The sequence below is a fragment of the Dunckerocampus dactyliophorus genome, chromosome 2 (assembly GCF_027744805.1).
Source record: "Dunckerocampus dactyliophorus isolate RoL2022-P2 chromosome 2, RoL_Ddac_1.1, whole genome shotgun sequence".
Classification (NCBI taxonomy): domain Eukaryota; kingdom Metazoa; phylum Chordata; class Actinopteri; order Syngnathiformes; family Syngnathidae; genus Dunckerocampus; species Dunckerocampus dactyliophorus.
This window is the reverse complement of record NC_072820.1, coordinates 12,786,187-12,810,150: the sequence shown is the minus strand read 5'-3', so window position 1 is coordinate 12,810,150 and position 23,964 is coordinate 12,786,187. Positions and strand designations below refer to the sequence as shown.

Genomic DNA, 23,964 nt, shown 5'->3' with positions numbered 1-23,964 from the left:
AGTTTTGTGTTTCCGTGGTCAAAAGTTTTGAAGGCTAGCAAAATAACTGAGCTACAGTATACTGTATCAGTGCGACAATGGGAATGGAATGGGATGACCACAGAATGGGCTGTTTTAAAAAAAAAAACAAACACTGGGAATTATGACAGTTAGGACTCTCATTTGTGTTTCTTATGGGTATTGTTGGCAAGCCGTGCTGTGTTGTTTACTGCATGGTGGAAACATGGCTTGTGCCTTTAGTGCAATCTCTATCCAAGATAGCAAACTGCATTCAGTAAAAGGTCTTAAAATCCTGTGAAGAAAATGAGATCACCTGTAGCTGAGGGTATCACATGGAAAACACCCCGGGTGTCCCGAGTCTCCCCTGGGCTCCAACATGGCCCACTTTCCTTGTCTTTCCCATGCAGGATTATTACATTTTGTGCAAGATACATCTAGACAAATATTCTTCTTATTATTGTTAGGCTGCAGAATACCAATGCGGACCAATGTTGTCTCTTGACAGCAAGCAATTAGAGTTTATTATTATTTGGGAAAACTATAGGATCTTCATTATATTTCTAATGCAGGTTCACGGTTGTGATTTGATTGTGAATTAAAAGTGATTGATCAGCAGGCATGTACAGATGAAGTCCATTGTGAAGTCTTTTCATGACCTTCACGTGTTTCTCAATTCAAAGGTGACCAAGTGTATGCTACTTCATTGGAAAAAGAGTGTCACTTACCCCTCAAATTACCTGTGCTGATGGCTCGAACTAGAGTTCGTCAGCTCCTACAAATACCTGGATCTCCGGTTGGAACACTTACTTTCTTTCAAGCGTCACATCAATAATCTGCAGGCCAAAGATTGGGGTTCCTTTACTGTAATAAGGCCCTCTTTCACCTGCTCTGCCAAACATACCCTGGTGATACTCCCTATGTTTTATTATGGTGATGTCATATAGAAAGTGGCCTCCAAGTGTGCCCTTTACGGACTGGATACGCTCTACCATTCAGTCACCCGTTTTTCCTCTGGTGCGCCTTTCTCGACCCACCATTGTGATACAAACTGATGGGCTGGCCCTCCCTCCACATTTGGCGACTTCATCACTGGCTTCTAGTTCCAACCCATAACAACTATCGCCTGACATCCAGTGACATCATTACATTGTCTCTTCCAAAAGCCCAAAAGTCTTTGACAAAAATTCCTTTAGTTTTGCTGCTGGAACTCCCTCCAACAGTCCCTTAAACTTTCAGCTCTTCCATCACTCCACCTGTTTGAACAGAAATTGCAACAGTTCCTAGCTGGCTGTTGTAAGTGCTGATCTTGATATTAGTAGTTAGAATAGGCATTCTTCTGTCTCGAGAGACAATGGTAGCGGCCTGGGGCAAGGCAGGGCAGGGCAGTGCGCAAGCAGAGTGTGTGGAGACGGTGTGCTGCCCATTCAACATGGGCCCCCTCTCAGCCCTGCCAACAGGGTCCAATGGAACCGCCAACCTACAGGTGTCCAGACTACCTGCTCTACCTTCTGAGCCACAGGCGCCCCATTATACATTATTGCTAATTGCTAATGATAGGCATCAGCAATTTACTATACTGTCTTTTTACTTAAATGTTTTTTCCTCATTGGTTGTATGATTATACTGTGGATTCCTGTATTTGTGTTGTTTTTACTTTATGCTGGGGCCTCTTCCAGGTCATCACTGTAAATGACAAGCTGTTCTCAGTTGATCTTACCTGGTAAAATATAGGTGAAATAAATAAGAAAAAGTCATGACTTGCACAATGTAGGTTTATTTCACATTTACAAATAAATGGGCATTTGCTGGAATTGATTAATGGTTATTTTTTAAATGCTGGGATGGGAAAATCATTCTAAATATTCCAAACTCCTGCTTCAATGCAGGTGTTGTGCTCAAACACCGGCTGTCAACGCATTTTGGCCAATCAGAAGCCTGAGAAAGATAACAAAAGTCTGCATAAAATGAGACCAAAAGCTGCAAGTCAATAATTTCATGTTCTGTTGTTAAATGAGATAAAAGAATGTTAGATAATGTTGCACATTTTTTATGACACAAACCAAAACGCTCAGTTTTAGCTGGAGTTTTTGAAAATCTCCCTTCTGGGCAGAGTTTTCCAGTTTTTAAGGACAAAGTCCTACGTTTGCGTGTGGACGCATGAATGCATATTTTTCTGTGCCTCTTTGGGTTGTTAAAAATATCCGTATTCATGAGGACATGGCCTTAAGCCATACCTGTCAACTCCCCACCCCCTTTTTCCCCAGGAAACTCACATATATTATTCTTTCCCGTTGCCTTCTTGTTTGAATATCTTCTCTTAAATTTAAATGTTCCCCTATTTTGAATACAAAAAAAAATCTTCAGGTGACAGTGGGGATGCTATTCGACCTCCGCTCCCATTTTCACGTATTTTACAGAAATTTTCCTTTATTTTCAAAAGCAAATGCTGACAGGTATCATTTAATCAACAATCAATTCCACATATTTCTTACCAATCAATTAATAAATTTTTATGCACACTTGTAACAAGTATTAAAGATGGAAGGATGCATCAAATATCAAGATATTAATTAAATATACATATAATATTAAATATGAATGTTTTATGATATGTTGATTGCGGAAGAAAATAGAAGGAATGTCACATAATGTACTGTATAACAGACGTTAGGGATGTTGGAGTGTGTTTGTTGAGAATTGTTGCGATCTTTGAGTTCTTCTACACTAAACTCATCCAAGCATGCCTTTTTGGACCTTGCTTTTTCAACTGGGTATGAAAAAGGGTTGCGACAAAGCGTCTTGTTATGATGAAGAACTGAGACAGAAGTGGAGCTACGAGAAACCCTGATTGATTTATTAATTGATTAAGGTGTGTGTCTAAATACGCAGAGTGGGTCAATCAGTATTGATGAGCAAGACTAACACTGCAGCTCGTCACCCAAAGGAGCATCATTTCAGACATGCTGTTTGAGTATTACAAATGATAACAGACATCCTTTTCTCCCAAAATACAAGCATTCCAACTTTCACACATCCTCGTGTCCACTTTGTTATATTTAATCGAAACAGCGGGTGTGTGCACGGAAATGAAGGTGTCGTGTGTTAAAGCTTTACCAATGATGTCATCCCTAATGCGTGTGGAAACTAAGTTTGGCGTCTGACGCTATTGTGTGTCTGAATTATTGAACAACAGACATGTAATGGGACACTTTAATGGACATCCGGAAGAGGAAGTAGTGACGTAATCGCATCACTTTGTACTTGATCACTATTAGTCAAGACTGCACCTTATTAAACATAGGCATCGCATTTAAGCATTACATTTTGTTAAATTGCTCCCTCTGTTAGTGAGAGATTGAGGACACGCTATAAATAGCACTGTGGCCGCACAACTCCAATTTCATTCGACATTTATTTTAACTGACCGCTCTGTGACGCTCCTTTTAGCCAAAACAACTTCATGCGGGACTGCTCGGACCAGTTGAGTTTATAAATGTAGCTATTTTTACTGCGATGTTACATGAAAAATGCCACTAGAGGGCAGAAGAAACAATATCACAAATACAAAAACAATGCAATATTAATGGGAGGCAATTATTGTTTCTTTAGAGTGTGAATTTGGCATGGTTTGCTGAATAACTACAAATGTCCTTCTTGACATTGTTTAATGTGTTTGTATAAATGCAAGCAGCTATTTAAATATCATTAAGGGACAATGGTTAAGCCGGAAACATGAACATACATAATATACAAAAGGAAGAAGAAATGAAATGTCCTTCACTCCCATCCCCCCTGGTGTGTGTCAGCTCCTGATTTTGCAGCAGAGTGAGACTTCCCATCATATCACAAGTGCCTGTCAACCCAGAGCCTCTTTGCTCCCCGCCTCCCCCTCCTCCTCACTTCCACCCATCTCCCCTGGCGGTCTGGGATTCCAGGCATGTGTCTTCTTGTAAAATAAGCCCCCTGTCCTGTCCCCTTGCAGAACACACCATGGGGCTGACATGGATGCATCTGTGATCACCCGGGCTGCAGAGATGCCCTCTGCACCTCAAAAACTCTCTTAGATTGAATGTGTGTGTGTGTTTAAATTGTATTTTAGTTTAGTTGTGTGTGCTTTTGACGATGGGCTGCCAGAGGCGAAAGAGGGACACGTGCTTATAGCTCGTTGTCCCTGGCGTGATATGGAGAAGTCGAGGAGGACGTTTCTTATAGACCACTAATGGACTTGTCAAGCAGTGTGGACGCCCTTTGACGGTCATGTCTAACGGTTACCGCACTTTATCACAGCACTTGAACGACCTCAAGAAGGAGAACTTCAGCCTCAAGCTGCGCATCTACTTCCTGGAGGAGAGGATCCAGCAGAAGTACGAGGAGAGCAGCGAAGATGTCTACCGAACGGTGAGTAGACAGGACATCAGTGAGTTATTTTTAAACGCTTTAATGCCAGTGAGACAGTACTGCAGAAGTCCTTGTGTGAGCAAACCCCAGCTGTCACGCTCGTCAACATCCTTCCATTTGTTGCAGCAAGTGTTTACAAGTCTTTCATTGCACCTTTTTGGTTACATGCACAGTGTGTACTTCTGTGCTTGGGTCATCATTTTACAGAAAGGATTCCTTGCAAAGAACAGCTTAAAACTAACATTCATATTCACATTGAAAAAGTGGACGTGTGTTCTTTCGAAAAGGGTTTCCCTAACTTCGGGTCAGTTTTTATTGGGTCGCCGATTGTCAATGTGGAATGCTGTAAGCTATTTTATATTTAAGTAGACACATACCTTATTGGTAAAGGACTTTTACATGATGTTTGTTGTATTAAATGTGTGTTTTCTGTGTTCTTTATTATTCATTTATATACAATTTAGTTATTAAGTCATTCATTTATATACAATGCAGTACGTAATCCCTTGTTTATCACGGTTAATTGGCTCCAGACCCAATCATCATAAGTGACGTAGAAGTCTTTATTTATAAATCAAATATTTTCATAGTTAAAGCATAGGAAACCTGTTTACAATCTTCTAAAATATGGTTTTATTATTAGACATTACAACATTAGAGCTCTCTAGACATTATATAACACCCCTAAAGCCACCTTCACACGTATTATCCAATACAGCAGACATAATCAGAGAAAATAAGCCATTTAAGACATAAATTAGACTCGTGCTCGTGTGTGTTGCAATAAAAGTGTGCAGTACAGGTAGTGGCTTTAGGGTGTTTTTTTGGTACAAGCAGCAACACAAAGTACCGTATTTTGATGTTGTGGTTGACGTGTGATGGATTATGATATATTACAGTGGTCGGTGTACAGCAATTTGTTGACTGTGAGGTGTACCCATGATAATGGCTGTGTGTTGATTTATTCGCAGTTAATGTTAAGTCTGTACTGCTATACTGTACTGTCTACTCTGGAGTACTACTCTACAGTATATCCAAGTTTGATTTCCATATGGTATTGTCTCGGGGTGTCACGAGACACTCACGAGATGAGACGATACACACGAGAACAATACGAGACAAGATTTTAACATTGCTTTTAAGAAAAGTACAATGAAAAAATATTAAAAATACAGTATGGCCAATATATTACTAATTTTATTTGTACTGTGTCTTCTGCACTCGGTGTGTATGCTACCGGCCCCGCCTCCACCCACCGAGACAAAGAGACTGTATGACTGACAAAAGGGCTCACTCCGTTCATGACGTTGTTCTATGGAACAAATGCACCAAAGTGCGCAAACCAGGGCACAGAGTGAACTCTCTTTCTGCGTGTTTGGAGGCAGGAGTTGGTTAATCTGAAACTTGTTGTTTTGCTTAATCGAGTAATCGGGTAGGCCCTTGACAAATCAATATGAACCAAACACAAACAGCTAATGCAGGGATGTCAAACTCGTGCCATGGAGGGCCAAGACACTGCAGGTTTTCTTTCCAGCCAGTCACTAAAGCAGGTGATTTTAATGATCAACATCAATTAAATCACATGCTGAAGAAACTGGTTGGAGAGAAAACCTGCAGCGTCTCGGCCCTCCAGGGCACGAGTTTGACACATGTGACCTAATGGTTTGGTCCGCAACCTATTAGAATCAAATACCAAACTGGTTGTCGATTCATTGGATAATCGACTAATAATTGATTGCGGCTCTAGGAGATATAATAAAATAATTGTTGAAATGCTTGACACTATAGCTAATGCATGTAACGTAATGTCAAAATTCAGGGGTTCCTTATAATTTGATGGACAGTTTACCCGTGTTTATTATTGTAGTTTTCAGTGGTGTACAACTGCACTGCACCATACTGAGTGATGTTTCTACTATGTTTCCCATAAACATCGTCAACATTAACACACGCTGAGTGAGATGCAGTGTAGCCCTACACCCCTGCATACTACAACCACAACAAAACAGTTTTGGATCTCATTAGCTTGTGCAGGTGTACTTAATATTGTGGCCGGTTATCCTCATTTTTCAGTATTTCCTTGCTATTTTAGACAAATAAGTGTCTGATGATTCAGACTTGAGTAGTGAATAATGAACACATACCAACAAGTAACTAAGTGACCAGATCACATATCAGCACATCCATCCGTCCAATCCATGGGATTTTAGTCTTTTGTCTTTGCACTCTTTCACTTTTATCAGTCTAATCTCTTTCTGATTGGCAGCTAAATCTTTGTTCCATACTTGCGAGCTGCTCTGGGTTGTTGGCCTGCGTACCCGCTGTCTAAACATTTTACTGATACGGAGCGCAGCCTAGGTGGGCACATAGTGATCCCTCTGGAAGCTTGACGCACTATTTTTAGCCAGAATACACTCACATGCGATTGCATGAGGGTCTATATAAGAGAGGACATGACCAGTGTGTGAGCCGTGAGCATGAGCTGTGAGCAAATACGTAATTAGAGTCCTTTTCCCAAATCAATCTGTGTGTGTAAGCATGTGATCTGCAAGAATAATCCAGGTGTGTTTAAGCTCGACAGTGAATTGAAATGCAGACACCTCCTGGCTCCTGACTCTGCATGCTTTATTCAAGGGTATGTTGCTGAGGGCTGAAGGGCCAACAGGGGCCAAAATAGCAGGTGACGCCTCTCTATATATGGAAATGTTTTTGATGACATTGTTATTGACACACACACATGCACGATCCTCTCTGCTCTGTGTTACATTATTCTTTACAACCCAAAGAGGGTGCCACAAATGTAGTTTACATGGGATGTAATTAGGTGTGCTAATTTTTTCATATGACTGTAAACGGCTGTATAATCTTTTTACAACAATAACAATTAAACATGAAATGTCATGTGGCAAATAGCATACAGTAGCTGGCATTACGTATGTTCTGCAGATCACAAACTAGTTGTGAACGATGCAACCGCGCCTCTGCGGGTTGCAGCCAAGTACTGCACCCCATCGTGCCTTTGCTTCAAGACACAATTTACCAACAGTCTATTGCACATTATACGTTTTCCTGCATTAGATGACTGCAGAGAGACTACAGTTTCAAGTTAGGATGATGTGACATGCTATTTATTGACACGTGATGATGAGAATTATTATTATTTGCAGCCTGAACCTGTCATAAAGGCAGCTGGCATCCTTGCATTGCGACTATACTATATATATGTATATATGTGTATGTATATATATGTATATATATAAATATGTGTATATATATATATATATATATATATATATATATATATATATATATATATATATATATATATATAACATAAATATTATACTTTTTATTATACTTTTTATGTATGAGTTTGAGTTGTTATATCTGTGCATTAGCTTGTTGAAGACTAAAAAAGACACAAATGAAAGACAAAAAACAGAGGAAGTGGTCAATCTATAGAGCTGAACATGAGTTTAATGGCAGCCAATAAGTGCTGCTATCCGATCTCAGATATAGATCCTGAGGTCCAGAAAGGAACAAATAAGCCCCTGTCTCTCTTCTTCCATGTCCATCATTTGTCTCCTGGCCAGGTCTAACAGCCCTGATTGCTATTAATACATCCCACAGCAGGTACACAAACTGCAGAGTTTAACCTTTGACTCCGCAGGGGATAAGCATCGGAGATGCCGTGAATTCTCCTTGCTCTAAATATACCAAGCATAACTGATGATGCACAACACCCAACAGTTCTCATTCACTCACATGGAGAAATTAGGAAGTGATATATAGGGAGTCATGAGGGGGATTGAGACGAAAACGCTGAATTATATGAATGTTGTATTTTATTTTTAAATAATAACACCGTAAAATACAGACCGAACTGAGCCAAGCACTTCATTAACCAAAGTGTATATGTAATATGTAATATATATACATATATTATTGGTGTAACGGTACACTAAAATGTAATTTCGGTTCAGTTTGTTGAAGTGCTCGATTTGGTTAATTTTTGGTACAAAAAGGCAGAAAAAAATGACTTAAAATGCTTTTATTTGGCAAAATGCAAACAGAACTTTTAAAAAAAATTAATAAAAGCGACCCATTTGGGTGATATTGCACATAAATTAGACTCTGAGGTTTTTTAAATAGAAAAATATTAAAACACTTGTTTAAACATTGTGGCGAAATGTAATGGACAGTTACAGCTCTCTGTTGCGCATGAAGTCCAACCATCGGTCGGAAGTGAAATAGCGGACACATGTGGTAGCTCGTTGACGACATCACTTTTAGCTTTTTCATAAAGTGCCGGTATAACTTTCTGTCTAAAAGTGAGGACGTGATGGTATTTCGTAGCGAGGTTCAACAACTTTAATCATATGCAGTCATAGAAAAAATGATTAGACCATCCTTGTTTCTTCAGTTTATTGATCCATTTTAATGCCTGGTACAACTAAAGGTACATTTGTTTGGACAAATATAATGATGATAACAAATATAGCTTATAAGAGTTTAATTTAAGAGCTGATATCTAGCAACTTCCATGGTTTTCTTGATAATAACCAAAATCAAGTTCTTTCATGAATAGCTATAGCATTGTACTGCCAAAAATGTAACTCTTATGAGCTATTTTTGTTGTCATTGTTATATTTGTCCAAGCAAAGGTACCTTTAGTTGTATCAGGCATTGAAATGAACAAGAAACTGAAGAAACAAGGGTTTGACTGACTGTACTTAAAGCCAGCGCCCTCAACAACTGAATATGGACGTAATCTCGTGGCTATAAAAACTCCAGTACCATGTGTTACTGCTTTGTCCCGGTCAGAGTTGCTTGTAGAGGTTGTTTATATGCTGAAGTTATTCAGTGTTTGCACTAAACACTGAATTTTCTTTCTTGTAGATGTAACATTCACTGCTGGATGATGCTGCTTTAAGTGTGCTAACATGTTAGACGTGTTTCCTGCAGCATACACTACATCCACATTGGAACAATGTAGACACACAACCTTGGTTTATCCACTCGCCTTTGCCCACCCATAATGTTAACATGCAAGCCAAAGTGTTCCCAAACAGGAGACTGTAGTGAGATTGGAGGATCGTCCAGCTCAAGCTTCTCGCTTGCATTTGCCATGATGCCATTTGTCACGCCTGCGAGCCACTAGCGTTCCTCCCTTTCATTCAGTAGTGTCCTACCCTCAGAGGCGTCCGTGCAGAAACTCGTCCAAGACTCTAGCAATAAATTTTATGAGAAAAATAGCATAAAATATAACCAAAACGATACGCAAGTGGACCAAACCGAACATGGGAAACCAAAACGGTTCAATACATCCTTGTGAACCATTACACCACAAATTAAGACCACAGCTTGTAAATGTAGTATTCTACATTGGTCACTAGGCGTCAGCTATTGTTTGGTGAAACCGCCACCGAAGCACCAGACTTGAAAAAACAGCTTTTATTGCAGGTTTTGAATTATCTCACAACAGGCACAATAATAATAATTAATAATAATAATCATAATAATAACACTGCTTACTTTTGCGGCCATAGCCCACAACAAGCTAAAACTCAACGCTGAACCCCCAACGTCACTTCCTGTCTGCCATGGATTCCGCACCCCTTAAAAGGTAAACTGTCATCAATGGCTTATTTTCTTTGACTATATATATTATATTCAGTAATGCGAATGTAAAGCTGACTAATAAAGTAAAAAAAAACATATTTACAAAATCGTAAACAGGTTTTACATGCCATAACTACGAAAATATTTTGTTAATAAAGGACAAATCTTACTTTGCAGAAATTCACTTATTGTGGTCGAGTCTGGAACCAATTAACCGTTAAACGAGGGATTACTGTAACTGCATTTCTACATGGGTTGGTTTTAGCCTGTTTACAAAATTAAAACTATTAAAATGGCCCTCGAATCCTGTGATTTTTCAGCATGCAGTCCTCGGTGGTAAAAATTTTGCGAACACCTCGTCTAGATATTTAGAAATGCAAACCAACAGGTGGCGCCAAACAACTGCTCAGTCACACGTCTTCTTTGTATCACTCACACACACCAGTGAACTTTAGTCACAGTGATCTGCATCAAAAATGATCTTAAATGTTGGACAGGTTAGCAATTTAGCGTTGATGAAGCCAATTTGAAAACATGAATTTAAAAAATTAAGATTTGTCTTTGTTGTTTTAGATTTTGTCTATTTTTGTCATATTTTTGCAAAGTGAAAAAGAGGAGTCGTCTTATATCAAGGGTCGTCCTACATTCAAGCCAATACCAAAATGTATTGTATACAGTGGTACCTTGGCTTTTATTATTAATTTGTTCCAAAAGGTCAGACGAAAACGAATGAAAACAGAAGCAACAGAAGCACCATAAGAAATAAGGCAAATCCAATTCATCCTTTCCAGACACTCAAAATATTAGCAAAAAATACATTTTATGGAGAATAATTATAGATTTACATGCAGAAAAGGAGCATTATCAAATTGCTGGTACTTGCAACTTTGTTTGGCCCCATGGCGGGTTATTTAGCAATCGCACGCAATCAAAAAAATGCACAGACAGTGCGTGTACTTTGTTTGGGCACTTTATGATTTGATGTAGCGGAATGATACAGTACTAGTTTGTACCGAGCAATAATGTACAATAACCGAGGCAGTGTACAAAACCCCAAAATTTTGTTGATCATTTTTTTTTCAAAAAACGAATCATACAAAAGCTGGGGTGTTCAAAAAAACGAGATTTGACTGGCTGAGATTGCTGGGAACCTATCGCCAGATCACGTGACTCTTTTTCTACCTGCTACTACTCCATCAGACTTCACTCAGGATTGCCACATTGTGTTTTTTTTTTATGTGTTGCAGAACATCGAGCTGAAGGTGGAAGTAGAGAGCTTGAAGCAGGAGCTCCAAGAAAAACAGCAGCTTCTTGACAAAGCCCTGTAAGTTCACACACATTATTTACAGTTGTAGAAGTTGGCATCCTTCTGTCTCAAGAGACAATGGTAGCGCTCCGGGGCAGGGCGCAATCATCGTAAAACAATGCTGGTGATATCAGAAACAGAAAATACCGCGTTTCCATTTTTTGTAATAGGTTTAAACCAAGATTTTGTACAATTAAATGAGTAAAATAGACTATAAAAATGTTTTAATTCATTTTGCTGGTGCTCAAATCAACAGAGATGTGTCTTTAAGGTCAACATGTGGTGGCTTATAACGTCCAAACTGGGTCTTATTACGGGCCTATTTAAGTTACTGTTATCACTTCATCTGTTTTAGAGTTACACTATCTGCAAATATGTGTTGTGAAGTCATTTTCATTAAAAGCGGAAAGACGATTTAAATAGAAACCATTAGAATACCTTCTACCCAATTTTATTTAGACTGTTTCCATGCATAATTAGCCAAGGTGACTATTTCTGCTATAATATGAAGATGTTTCTTAAAAGATAAAGCATTTTCTTTTACACAAATGTCTTCAGTGAGGACACTTGTCCATTCCACTTACAGTTATGTGCGTTACTGAGACGGGTTCAGAATATCCCAGTTATTTGAGCTGTTGCATGTGCTGCGGCGAGTCAACATAGACAAAGTTCCAGAATGGGTACTCGTGGCGACAGTGTGGCGCGTGCCATTCTGGGAGTGGGAATTGAAGGAGAGTGGCGTTGACCGACAACGTGATGTTGACAGATGCTCACGCCACTGTGATTGGGAGATATTTATGAATGTAGCCCATTTTTTTTAGAGCTCGTCAGTGTACGTACGCATTATGCTCCTACAATCTCGGACATTTTAGTAAAAGTCAGAACTTATACTTAATTTATATGAACACCCCTGTACACAGAACACATGAAGGACATATAAACTACAGGAATGAGAAGATTAAACACAACAATGAAATGAAACAGTAATATAAAAAGGGAGAAACCAATTCCTTACTTTAACTTGCACACTTTAAGGGGCGTTACAAGAGAGGAAGAGACAGGCTCATTGGGAGGAAGACGTCTCAAAAATGAGACCGCTATGCTGCTAAGTTATCACTGTCCATTTCACATGAGCAGATCCTGTAGGTTCAAAGATATCTTTATCCTTGATGGTGGTCACAACAGATGGTCAGCATGTCTCCACTTTCTGAGCATTTTACTACGTCTATTTTTACTTCGCTTTTCACTTTCTTTTCTCTGACACACTGAAAATCACACACACCAGAAAAGTATGCCGTACACTTTGAGAGACATAATGAAATGCTGAAATGAAGCTAACAAAAAAAACAACTGAAGTTTGTCAGTGACTGCTTTTTCTTCCCCAACTTTTTGTTTTTATACAGGATTAATCATTTATGGGACTAACACAAGCACCGTCTGTAAAGAAATAAGGCAACCCAAATAGTCATATTGTTAAATCAATAGTTGGGCTGTGCTCTGCTTCGTCGTACTCCTTTTGGACATGTTGGATTATGCAAGTGTAAACATGTGATGTTCCTTACTGTAACTTGCTAAACATGTCCAAAACAAATGAAACCATTACCATATTTGGTTTGCATTGGATCTTATTAGGTTCAGTACGTAATGATGTGTCCAGGGAGTGTATGTGGTGTTGTATAAAAATACATTACTGTGAACAACACATTAGACATGGCATTAACCAAGGTAATAAAAGCCTATACGAAGGGTTGGGCTTCTTGATTCATCTTAGCTTAGATATACGTGGAGCAGTGTTGAGTATCCCAGAAAAGAAATGATGACATCATGTGGACTTTTTAGGCTCAGACTGAATGTGTCCGTGTGTTAACTTATGATGCATTTAACCTTGACTGACCATTTGTCTTCTTTGCCAGCACGGCAGCAGAGAGCTTGACCAACCACAATGAGGCCGAGGTGCAGAGACGGTGTCAGGAGAGACAGCAGGAAATCGAACAAATGCAGCAAGTGTTCGAGACCAAGATACAGCTTCTGCAGGAGGTTGGCGTGTTTATAACCACTTCACACATTGACGCATTCACACACACGTTATATTGCGTTCAACTGTGGAGGTTTCTGTGTGTTTCCAGGAGGCCCAGTTAGCACGCTGTGATGTGGGTAGGACAGCCACGCTGGCTGGGTCACAGTCCCACACCTCCAGCCTCTGCCCGGATGCCCCCGTGGAGAACAATACTTTGGATGAGAGGCCTCACGACATCTTGGGCCCAAGCAACCACAACAAAGACAGGTGAAAAGCACTAACACACCCGCTACACTACAACATTATTCACATGTGTTTATTTTCATAATTACATGGAAGCCTGAAACTGTAAACCTTTCAAAACAGGTTTGTTGTGTTCAATCTAGTCATGAATAGATTGTTCATGACCAAAACTGCAATGGTGGGCCACCTGTGTTGTTCAAGATCATTTGTTCTTGTTTCATTTCTTTATCAAAGTGTACATTTACTACACCACTTCTACAACCAGCAAAGAGAGTTACCACTTATTTACTTTTATTGTTAAGACTGTGGGTAATAAGCAGTTGGTGCACATACATGTAGTGTTTCTCAAGTGTCCTCGCCAACTACCGGCCTGGCATGATAACTTCAGCCTTTTTTGCAGGTGTTTTGATGTTGTCTGGGCAATAGATCCCCGATTTTCTCAGAGGTTACACTCCGCGACCACCAGCAAATGGCGAAAATCCGCGAGGATTGTCTATTTTTAACAACACCCCCCACCCCTCCAGGTCCTCCCGCTAGCTTGACATTGGCGTTCTGAGATTTCAGGTCAACCTTGCAATAAGTGACTTATAGTTATAAGATTAGATTCAGCTCCAGACCCCTCCTTCGTCTCTCTTCAATGTAAATGATGATGTATAGGTATGTATTATGTATAGATGTATAGGTATTAATCAATTATGAATGATAAGATTCAAGAGTTTTATTGTCATAAGCACAGTAAAACTGGTGGTTCTGCTACGCAATTAAATTCTTTTTCTGTTCATTCTCGCAAAAAAGAAAGAAAGAAAAAAACACAAAAAAATGAATAAGAACAGAAGAAACATACAGTAAATACCAATAATGAAAGATAATCGATGAACAGATGGAATCGAAGCCACGGTGCGTCTCGCAGCAACTATGGTGCATTCAAGGACCGCCGAACCAAGTGCGAAAACTGAACACTTGATGAAAAAACAGTATCAGTGAAGCAAAAAGCCATAAACATGTAAAAATTGTGGCCCTTTTTAACATATATGCTGTACGTTTTACCTGTATTGCTGCATATTTATGAAATTATTGCCGACTTATGGTGAATGAGATGGGTTTTTTATGGAAAAAGCAGCCTATTTTTGAAGAAAACAAATTAAAATTATTTTTTATTTTATTAGTGGTCCATCTTAACCAATAACAATTTCATTAATTCTCTGTTTGATACATTTATACTTAATATACAGGGTTATTGAAGAGTAACTCTTAATTTCAAATTAATGATGCAAAACTATTTATTAATGGCATTTTTTTTTGTTCTTTAATGTGTGACTTATTTCGACATTTTGCAACATTTGCCTTTAGGGTTGGTGGAAGGATTAAGTCTGCGGTACCAAACCAAAGACTCTGAAAGAACTTGAAGGGTGAATACCCGAAGTTATATCTTTCGTCCCACAAATTCCCTGGTGAAATCAGTTGATGCAATTCCTGGTAGCAAATTCCCTAGTGTCCCTTTTTTACAATAGGGAGTTACTTTTCAGTCACCCTGTCGATGTGAAAATGTGTTTTCTAGTTATTTTGCTACTTTAAATAACCCACCACAGAGACAGAGGATGGGCATAATAATTGGTTTTTGATTACTTATTAATTTATTGGTTTATTATTTCTATGTGGAATTAAAAGTTGATTAAACATGAAGCGATTGAGGCAAAATGGTGCGCAGTACCTGCTGCAACCAGCAGTGGCACTGTTGATTTAGTCTCAAATAGTTTGTGAAGAAGACCAAATTTAACACACAGTTGCTGTTGAGACCAATTTTGTAAAAAAATCAAAAAAAATTTAAAAAGACGTTTTTTTTTTAAATCTGGCCAGAAATCGGACAACATTCTGTGTATTTTTAGGGATTCCTTCTCTAAGGTCTTTTTTTTAAGTCCTGTGTCAATCGTGTTATTAACGTAGTACTCGACCTCTGTGTGTGTTCAGAGTTATTGAGGAGCTGACCAAAGAGCTTCACTCTCAGGAGGCTCTCATCACAGAGCTGAGTGGGGAGAAGACGACCCTTACACGGAGGGTGGGCGAGCTGGAGGTACAGGTTCACGATCTGTCTTCCTCTTTGCTGCAGAAGGACAAGGATGTGGAGGTACACCGGCCGTTTAAGACACTTCACATTGAGCTGGTGCACTGTTAGCTTGTATATACTGTATATCTTTCCTTTATGATGGTGACAACCAGTCAAACAGTGCAAAATTAATATGAGCCTTGTAATGGTACCACGTTCCACTCTGGCCATCATGGCTCTTCTGGGCAGATCTCTTCTGTGGAAAGGGGCTCCTGAAGCAGCGAATGCCACATTCTTTTGGACTTAGTTAAACAGCTGAGGAGGCGCTATATAAGCACGCAGAGAACTTATTAAACAAACAGACACACACTGATGTAAACAGGTGGCTGAGTTTACCGCTATTGACAGCATCTATAGAGCATTAGTGGGTGACACTTTCATCTCAGCCATGAACTCTTAACCCTATATTGGGTAAGGAGCCTTACTTGGTAACACTGTGTTACATTAAAAGTCGACCCTGTAAGTCTCACTAAGTGGCAGTAGAACTATTTGAAAAATACTTACACATATATTGCACAATATTTTATGATTGGGAATCAATTGTTTTGTTGAACAGCTGTTAGGGTACATGTCATATGCATATTGGAGGATGCAAGATGGGATACGTTGTGGTCTTCTACCATCATGCGTTTGTAGTTACTGGTGCTTCTTCATTGTGCACAGGCAATAGCATTTTCCTCTCATTCATGTAGTTCTATCAGGAGGAGCTTGGCCAAGAGAGGCTACGCATTGAACAGGAAATGCAGGTGAGAAAATATATTTAAAAAGTGAAGTTCATGAGCCTTCGCATTTCATTGCTAGAGCGCCACTGAATGTCAGACTTGTGTCAAATTTGACAACGTCGCACTCCTCCTGGTGAGGCAACAAATAGGACTTTCAGGCTTGTAGCACAATATGTTACTGAAAAAGCTAACAAATAAACATGGAGGACAGTCTTCATTGAAGACGTGATTCTTGACGTGACTGAAAACACGAAGGTGCTGGTGGTTGATCTCGTTGCCACAGTGTGTCTTTGGGAGCAATCACGTCTTCAGTGAAAGTAAAAGTAACCTTAAATGTTAATTTATCCCTTTCATCATGCATTTAGAACTGGTGTATGCTTGTAAAACTATAAAAATGTGTTTTGTGTTAACATTTTTAGAGTCACCCACTGATGACATCATAGACAGGCCATGTAACCTAGCTGTAACATAGCCGATTGCCATTTTGTTTAGCTAGCTAATAGGATGCTAACAAGGAAGAACATTTTGTTATTAAAAAAAAAAATACATGAAGAACACGGTTGGACTAACGCAGTGTGTTAACAACACGACAAGACGCCCGCCATATTGTAAACCAGAAAACACACTAATAGTTAGTAGTTTCCACTGTATTACAATGAAAAATAAGCATTTCAGGGGGAAGTAAGTTGTAATCTTACAAAATAAAGCCGTAATTTTAATGAGTGAATGTCAAAATTCCCACCTGAAGCTCAACGTAACAGTTTGAGAGCAGAACTGCCATACAGTAACCCCCTTTTTTTTGTAAATGATATTTGCAAAATATCACCCACGAGTGGAAGGCATGCTAGACATAATAACAAGACATAATAACAGCACCACCATGTGGTGTATCTGTCAAATTAAAGCACAGGAAACACAGTTGGGTTGGGTGCACGTTTTGACAAATTTTCACCCTTTTGTGTGCAGCGGTTCAGGAGGAGAAGAGCTCGACTGACTATTATAGATTTATTAAAAACATTTCTGGTTACATGACTAAACAAAACCAACAATACGTTTTTTCCTCATATTATTACTAGTTTGGTCACTAAATCATGGCTTTATTCTTGTAATATTTCCTCTGTATTCCTGTGGTATCATTATATTTTTCTTTTCAGTGTCGCCCCATAGTACTCCTTCATGAAGAGGAGAGTTCTTCTCTTATAGAGGGCTTGTACAATCACACAAAGTAGCAGCTCCTATTACCATCACAGCTTTATCTGAAATCCCTAAGGACACATGTCTCCTCTTCTTTTAAAGTATTTTTTTTCTATTCCGCAGTACAGTACTTTGTTTTGCATGCAATTTAACATGCAAATCCATTTGGAGTGAAGAATGCAAATGTTTGATGTTCCCCTTGTTCATACCGGACGTTGCTGTACACATAATAAGAATAGTTTTAAAGTTCAAGTGTAATATATTTGGGCTATAAACAGGACATTCAAAAGAGCAGAAGGAGAAATCTCTTCAGTCAACGTTTACAGAGATAAAACAGTTTACTTGTGTGCTTGTGTGTCTGTGTACACATTCCAGTGAGGTCTCTCCCCTGTCATATGTGCATGCATACTGGCATCTTGCTCGCTCAGAGTTCACGGACTCTGGTTTCAGTCGACTTGTCGATAAGTCAGGTTGACTTTTGGAGCGCTCGGCGAGCCAGACAGGCGGGGATATCAAGTTGTTGATGTTTCAGATTGACACTCGCCACAAGAGCTCTTAACATGTTCCCCAGACAGCACAGCCATTTAGAGCCCAATCAATGTCTCGATGGCAGTCAGAGAGAGTGGAGTGGGTATCATGTTGAAAGGGCAGCTGTTGCTAGACCACATAGGGTGGACGTACAACCTTAGATAAAATTGTGCTAGAAAGTATTGTCATGAATCCAAACTGTTACTTCCTCCTGCATATATGTGCAAAAATCACAGCATGACAGCGTGACCATCTGCTTGAGCACCCTTTGGCTCAATATTGGACAATCATACAAGTATTACAAAGACCTGCAAAAAGGCCTTATTGGCCAAGTTACTGTTGACATATTTGAAGGAGACAGGAAACATGCAGAAATAATGCTTTTTGGAAATAAGGTTAAATGAGATTTAATAATTGATATAATAATATAGGATGACCAAAGTCACCACAAAAAAAAAATATTTTTTTAATGATATCCTCCTGAGACCGTGCAAAGTCGAATAAAACTCCCTGCAATTATAAAACCTGCTTTGTTGTTCAGGGGACACCCTGGGGTTCCCATTGATATGTGATTTGTTGGTGTTTGTCCAATGAAATAGAAGACCTATATGTCTTCCCAAAATGGCTGCCTTTACGAAGCAGCATGTTTTATGATCACAAAATAAGTAAATGATTCAGTTATTGTATTTTTTTTATGCGGAAATTGAGTGTTTTGATCAAAGTTTGAGGTGGTTTTGGAAACATGCAGTCACTGAAAAACAACACATAAGTATTTCCAATGTCCTCTGTGGTGGACTCGAGGACTTAAAACTACGACGTTTTCAAATAAAATGATGAAGATGGTGAATGTGTAACGGATGCCAGTTGGTGCAGCTGTGCGAATGTGCGTTGGTAAACCTCATTCCGTAACGCCTGAAGAGTCACACTGGACGTCCAGTTGACAGCTCGGGCTTTTAGCTGAGTGCCTAGCGCTCTCGAGTCACTCGGTAGACTGTGGTGGACAGGGGCGGACCAGACAGGTTACAGATGCAACAAAATGAAATCAAAGTTAAACAAAGTTAATGTTCAAGGAACAATGATCAGTTATTGCGTTTCTAAAGCTTGAAATTGAGTTTTTTGTTGTTTAATCAATAATTTGAAGTGATTTTGGTAACAAGATACTGAAAACAACATTTTTTTCCAGTGTCCTCTGTGGTGGACATGAGAACTTATTTACTACTACTACATTTCATATAAAATGAAGATGGTTGTTCCAACAAACTCTCCTCTCTGAGAGGAAAACAAAAAAAAACTTTTTTAATACCAGCCACATTATGAATGATTCTGTAAACAGCACTTTTTCATATAGGTTACACACACACACACACACACACACACACACAAAGATGATGGCTGGAATAATTATTACATTGGCACTAGATGCAGTACCTTTGTCCACTGCAACGGGTATTACATAAACAATAAAAATAAACACATTTTATGGCAAAACAGTGATATATTGCTTTCACAGAAGGCAATTATTTAACGCAAATATAAGGCAACTTTGATTTTTCTATCTCTCTGGAAAATAAAGTCAAACAATTTTGAATATTGTGTTTTCTTCCTGCATATTTGTGAGAAAGTCACAGCAAATAACATTACATATTCCTGCAGAAAGGCTTTATTGTTGGACTATTACAGCCAAGTCATTGTTGAGACATTTGCACCATGGAGACAAGAAACATACAAATGACAAAATAAAAAGGGAACTGATGCTTTTTGGAAATAATGGAAGTTGCAGTAAAAGTTTAACAAATTGACCTTTTTTGTTGTTTTTATAAATCATCATTATGATTTAGTACAGTATATCGATGTTTATTTTCACGAAAACAACATAGACTGTTGTTATGATAAAGACTTTTCCCTCCAGGAAATATTGCATACAACTTGAATTATAAATACTGTAGTTTGCTTTCCGCGTTGGAGCCATTTCATTTTATAGAGCGTAATTAATGTTGTCGTGAGCTCTCTTACACAGGCGAGTTGAGTGAGCTGTGCCAACTGGGCAGAAGGAAGAAGCGAACACAAAGGGGGGAAGCAGCTAAGTTTATTTCCTCATAACTCAAAATAAGAGTAACACACCCTGAGTTTACACGTTAGTGTGTTTTTATACGTAAGTGTGTTTATATATTTAAAAGGATTTATTGAGGTTTAAGAGGAAAGGTGTAGCCTGTGTTAGCCACATGAATTTTGAACGCCCCCCTATTTCCCGAGAATGGTTTGCTCCGGTGCCGCAGGTCTTGTTCAGGCAGCCTTGTCGTTATCTTCCGGAAGGTTGCGGACTACGCAGAGCACCTGACAGTCATTGTTACAGATGGGCTGTAAAATGAAGCAAACCTCTCGCCTTTGGTCACCAACGCTTTCTGTGAAGAAGAGGAATTGTTCCGGTGTGCCTTCTTCCGCCTTGTGTCTGTGTTAAAAGGGCGGTGGACTGTTCGCCATCCTGATGAAGGCGGAACAGATCGTCGTAGTCCGTTGAATGAATGGCTCAGATGATCCTTGCTAGTGAAGGAAAAATGGACGAAGTCTCTTTTAAATCTAAAGCATTCAAGTGGATCGGTGATATTTTTTAACACTACGTCACTATGTCCGTTGCTAGGGGCGCAACACCTGCTGGAAAGGATGCATCTAGCCTATTGTAACGACTGACAAAACGTGCACGTTACTGTCCCGGCCAAGGTTTAATGAAAATATGTGCTAAAGTATACTAAAAACTGCCAACATAATGTACATTTGTGTGTACAGCTGCTCGTAAGTGACAGACCTTTCTTCCACCTTTAATGCTGGACCTCAAAATGAAAGAGACATGTCGCATCTGCGGGCGAGATCTCTACGGCAACCAGCGGAGATGGATCTTTCACCCCACCGCCAAGCTCAATCTGCAGGTGCTGCTATCGCACGCCCTCGGCCAGGAGCTGACCCGAGACGGGCGAGGGGAGTTTGCTTGCTCCAAGTGCGCCTTTATGCTGGACCGCATGTACCGCTTCGACACAGTGATCGCCCGCGTGGAGGCCCTCTCCATTGAACGCCTGCAGCGGCTCCTGCAAGAGAAACACCGGCTCAGACAGTGCATTGGCGGCCTGTACAAGAAAACCAATGATGAGAACGCGCTCACGTCCACAGAGGATGGAGAAGCACCAAGGGATGGGATGGTGGACATTTCTGGGCTTACTCACGCCAAATATTGCGCCCTGCTCCAGGAAGACCTTGTGTACTCTTTGTATGAGTCATGGGCTGATGACAGCATGGATTGCCACCATCACCACCAGTCCTCTGCTGGCCAAGGGTCAGAGGTCGCAGGATCTCACCGTTGCACGCCTAGGAGGTGCCGCGGTTGTTCCCATTTGCGCGTGGCAGACTCTGACTACGAAGCTGTTTGTAAGGTACCAAGGAAGCTCGCACGGAGCACATCCTGTGGTCCCTCAACTAGATATTCAGCCAGCGTCATTGGAGGTAGTGGCGGGGGTCCAGAAGTAGAAGAGAAAGCCAACGTAGAGGAGCAAGATGAACCACCTTCCTCTCTGACGCTGGTTCCTGGATCTCAGGATGTGTCAGGGACATCAGATAGCGACCGCACTCTAGCTGGACGAGTCAGCTCCAGCCCCTCCATAGCATCCCTGGAGACAACCGAGGACTACACTCAACCTGGAGGCACAACAGATGGACTAGTACAAGACCAGATATCTGACTCCCCCTCTGAGCAAACTCCACAAGGCCAATCCTTCCCTGCACCAAACCTCTCCTTGGCCCTCTGTTTGCTCCAGAGCTATGCCGTCCACCGGCCGGTCCCAAGCACCAAGGGCAGTAAACTCCCAGTGCTGCTTAGACGCAACGCCCATTATGGACGGATGGACTTCCCAGATCCAATTCTGGGACTGAACTTTGGAACTCCTGTTCCTGAAAGATTCAACCATGTGCCAACACCTGAGCAGGAGGCCCCCCTGATCCAACTGGACGTCATGGCAGACCAGGATCTTAACCTGGCTGATATAAATGACTATTTGGAGGATGTTTACAAAGAGTATCCTACTCCGAAGCCGCATCAGGTACAACACCCTGAAGAAGGGGTGTTTTTATGCAGCAGGATGGGGATGACAGTCTAGGAATAATTGTCTTGAAGCAATTGAGTTAAAATGGATTGCACTACTTGGCTGAAATGAGCAAAGACGCTGTTTATTCACTCTCAGCTAGTTTGATGTCTCAAGAAGAAGGCCATGACATCAGCCATGGGAAGTTGAGCTACAGGCACACTGGCTCAACTCACCAGGCAACATTAATATACTTAATATGACACGGGCATTGAAACAGGAGTTCACAACATTCCGAGGCACAAAAAATATATATATTTGTCTTTGTCAAGGTATAGTCGTTTCTCAAAAAAAATGGAAGGGGTCGGCAAACTTGAGCAAGAAAAGAGCCATTTTGCTTCATCTTCAGTCTGAAGCCGCAAAACATTACACAGCGTATAAACTTGTAAAAAATTGTAATCTTATTCAAACGTTACCTGTTTCAGCAAACAGAAGTGCACCGTACGTACGCAGGCCTACTCTGAAATCATTTAAACACTTAAGCCTTTTTGAGTGGGTCCCATATTTGTGTAAAATTAAAACACAATGTAGCCATCTTTTAACATAAAAAAGCTCATCAGAGTTCACATTTCTGCATGAGTGTGGTTTGCTCAATACCGTTTACGCCTGTGCTGAATTGTCATCAACCATTCTATTGGTTCTGTCCTTGACTGTCTTTGCAGATAGGCATTCTTTCATTTTCTGAATAATTTCCTGTTTATTTTTTTTATTTGGAGAATAGATGCTCAGATATTTTTATGAAGGATTCTTTCATGCATTCTCTCCGTCTGTGAATGCCTTGCCCATCCTTCCCATCTCATGTGTAGCCCAGTGTTGCCAACTTGGCCATTTTCTCGCTAAATCTGGCGACTTTCCACACCCTCTTGGTGACTTATTTTCTCAAAGGCGACTAGCGACAAATGCAAGGACTTTTACTGACGTTGTTGGGAGATTTTTCTGGTAGACGTAAAAGTGAAAGCATATATTGTTCTGAGGTTGCTGCTGAAATGTCCGCCCCATTTCACAGCAGTCACAAGCGGTGAGTGGACCGTCAGCTCCCTCACGGCACACTAGCTGCCTATCCTCGAGTCACCACAACAACAAACACAATTAGCCACAAAAATGAACCTTCATTTGCTGAAATCCATCAGTCACAGCAAGCAGGCAGAGGTGGTCAGACATTGCGTTGTGTGTCTGAGGAAGAATACATTAGATTAGCAGTCGGTGAGCTGCCAGACACGGAATGGCCTAATTGCCTAGTGTGTGAGAAAGAGTGAGCGAGAGCAATAGACAGAGAGACAGGGCATGCAACAAAAAGGTTATTGTTGTTTTTAAAGCAAAGGCTTTTTTATCATTCAAAAATCCAAACATTTAAGCAAGAGTGTCTCCATATTTCCCATTGCTTGACCTGATTTCTCTTAAGAACAGGACAACATTAGAACTAAAATTGATCGTCAATAATTGATTTGTAAAGTTGTCAGCGAGTTGGCCCTCCACAATAAGAGCATGTGATCTGCTGTTGGCCTCATTTCATCCACAGCCCTTGGGGATGAGTGAGCCACACAATGTCACGCCACTAATGCGTCTTATTCAAGAGAAATTGCAAATAACTACCAACATTATTTAAACTATGTGAGGTAGTGTGTCTTAGATGAATTGGGCATCACAATTAGAACTGACTTGTAGTGTAGGAGAGTGCACATGTGGGTTATGTAAACATGACA

At 40.2% G+C, this 23,964-nt stretch overlaps 1 protein-coding gene across 8 annotated transcripts in view; it reads left to right on the top strand.

Annotated features, from left to right (window-relative positions):
• Positions 1 to 23,964, top strand: part of LOC129177419 (myomegalin-like) — a 55,363-nt gene that overhangs the window by 4,743 nt on the left and 26,656 nt on the right. For 3 of the 8 annotated variants that reach the window (XM_054768530.1, XM_054768528.1, XM_054768525.1), the window contains exon 1: positions 16,481 to 22,219. In XM_054768530.1, the coding sequence (XP_054624505.1) occupies positions 20,954 to 22,219 (1,266 nt within the window). In that variant the 5' untranslated portion in view covers positions 16,481 to 20,953. Of the gene's footprint in view, positions 1 to 4,287; positions 4,399 to 11,267; positions 11,345 to 13,239; positions 13,364 to 13,452; positions 13,611 to 15,554; positions 15,712 to 16,382; positions 16,437 to 16,480; positions 22,220 to 23,964 lie in introns of those variants that run through there. The other 5 variants (XM_054768527.1, XM_054768531.1, XM_054768529.1 and 2 more) reach the window with 3 other exon arrangements.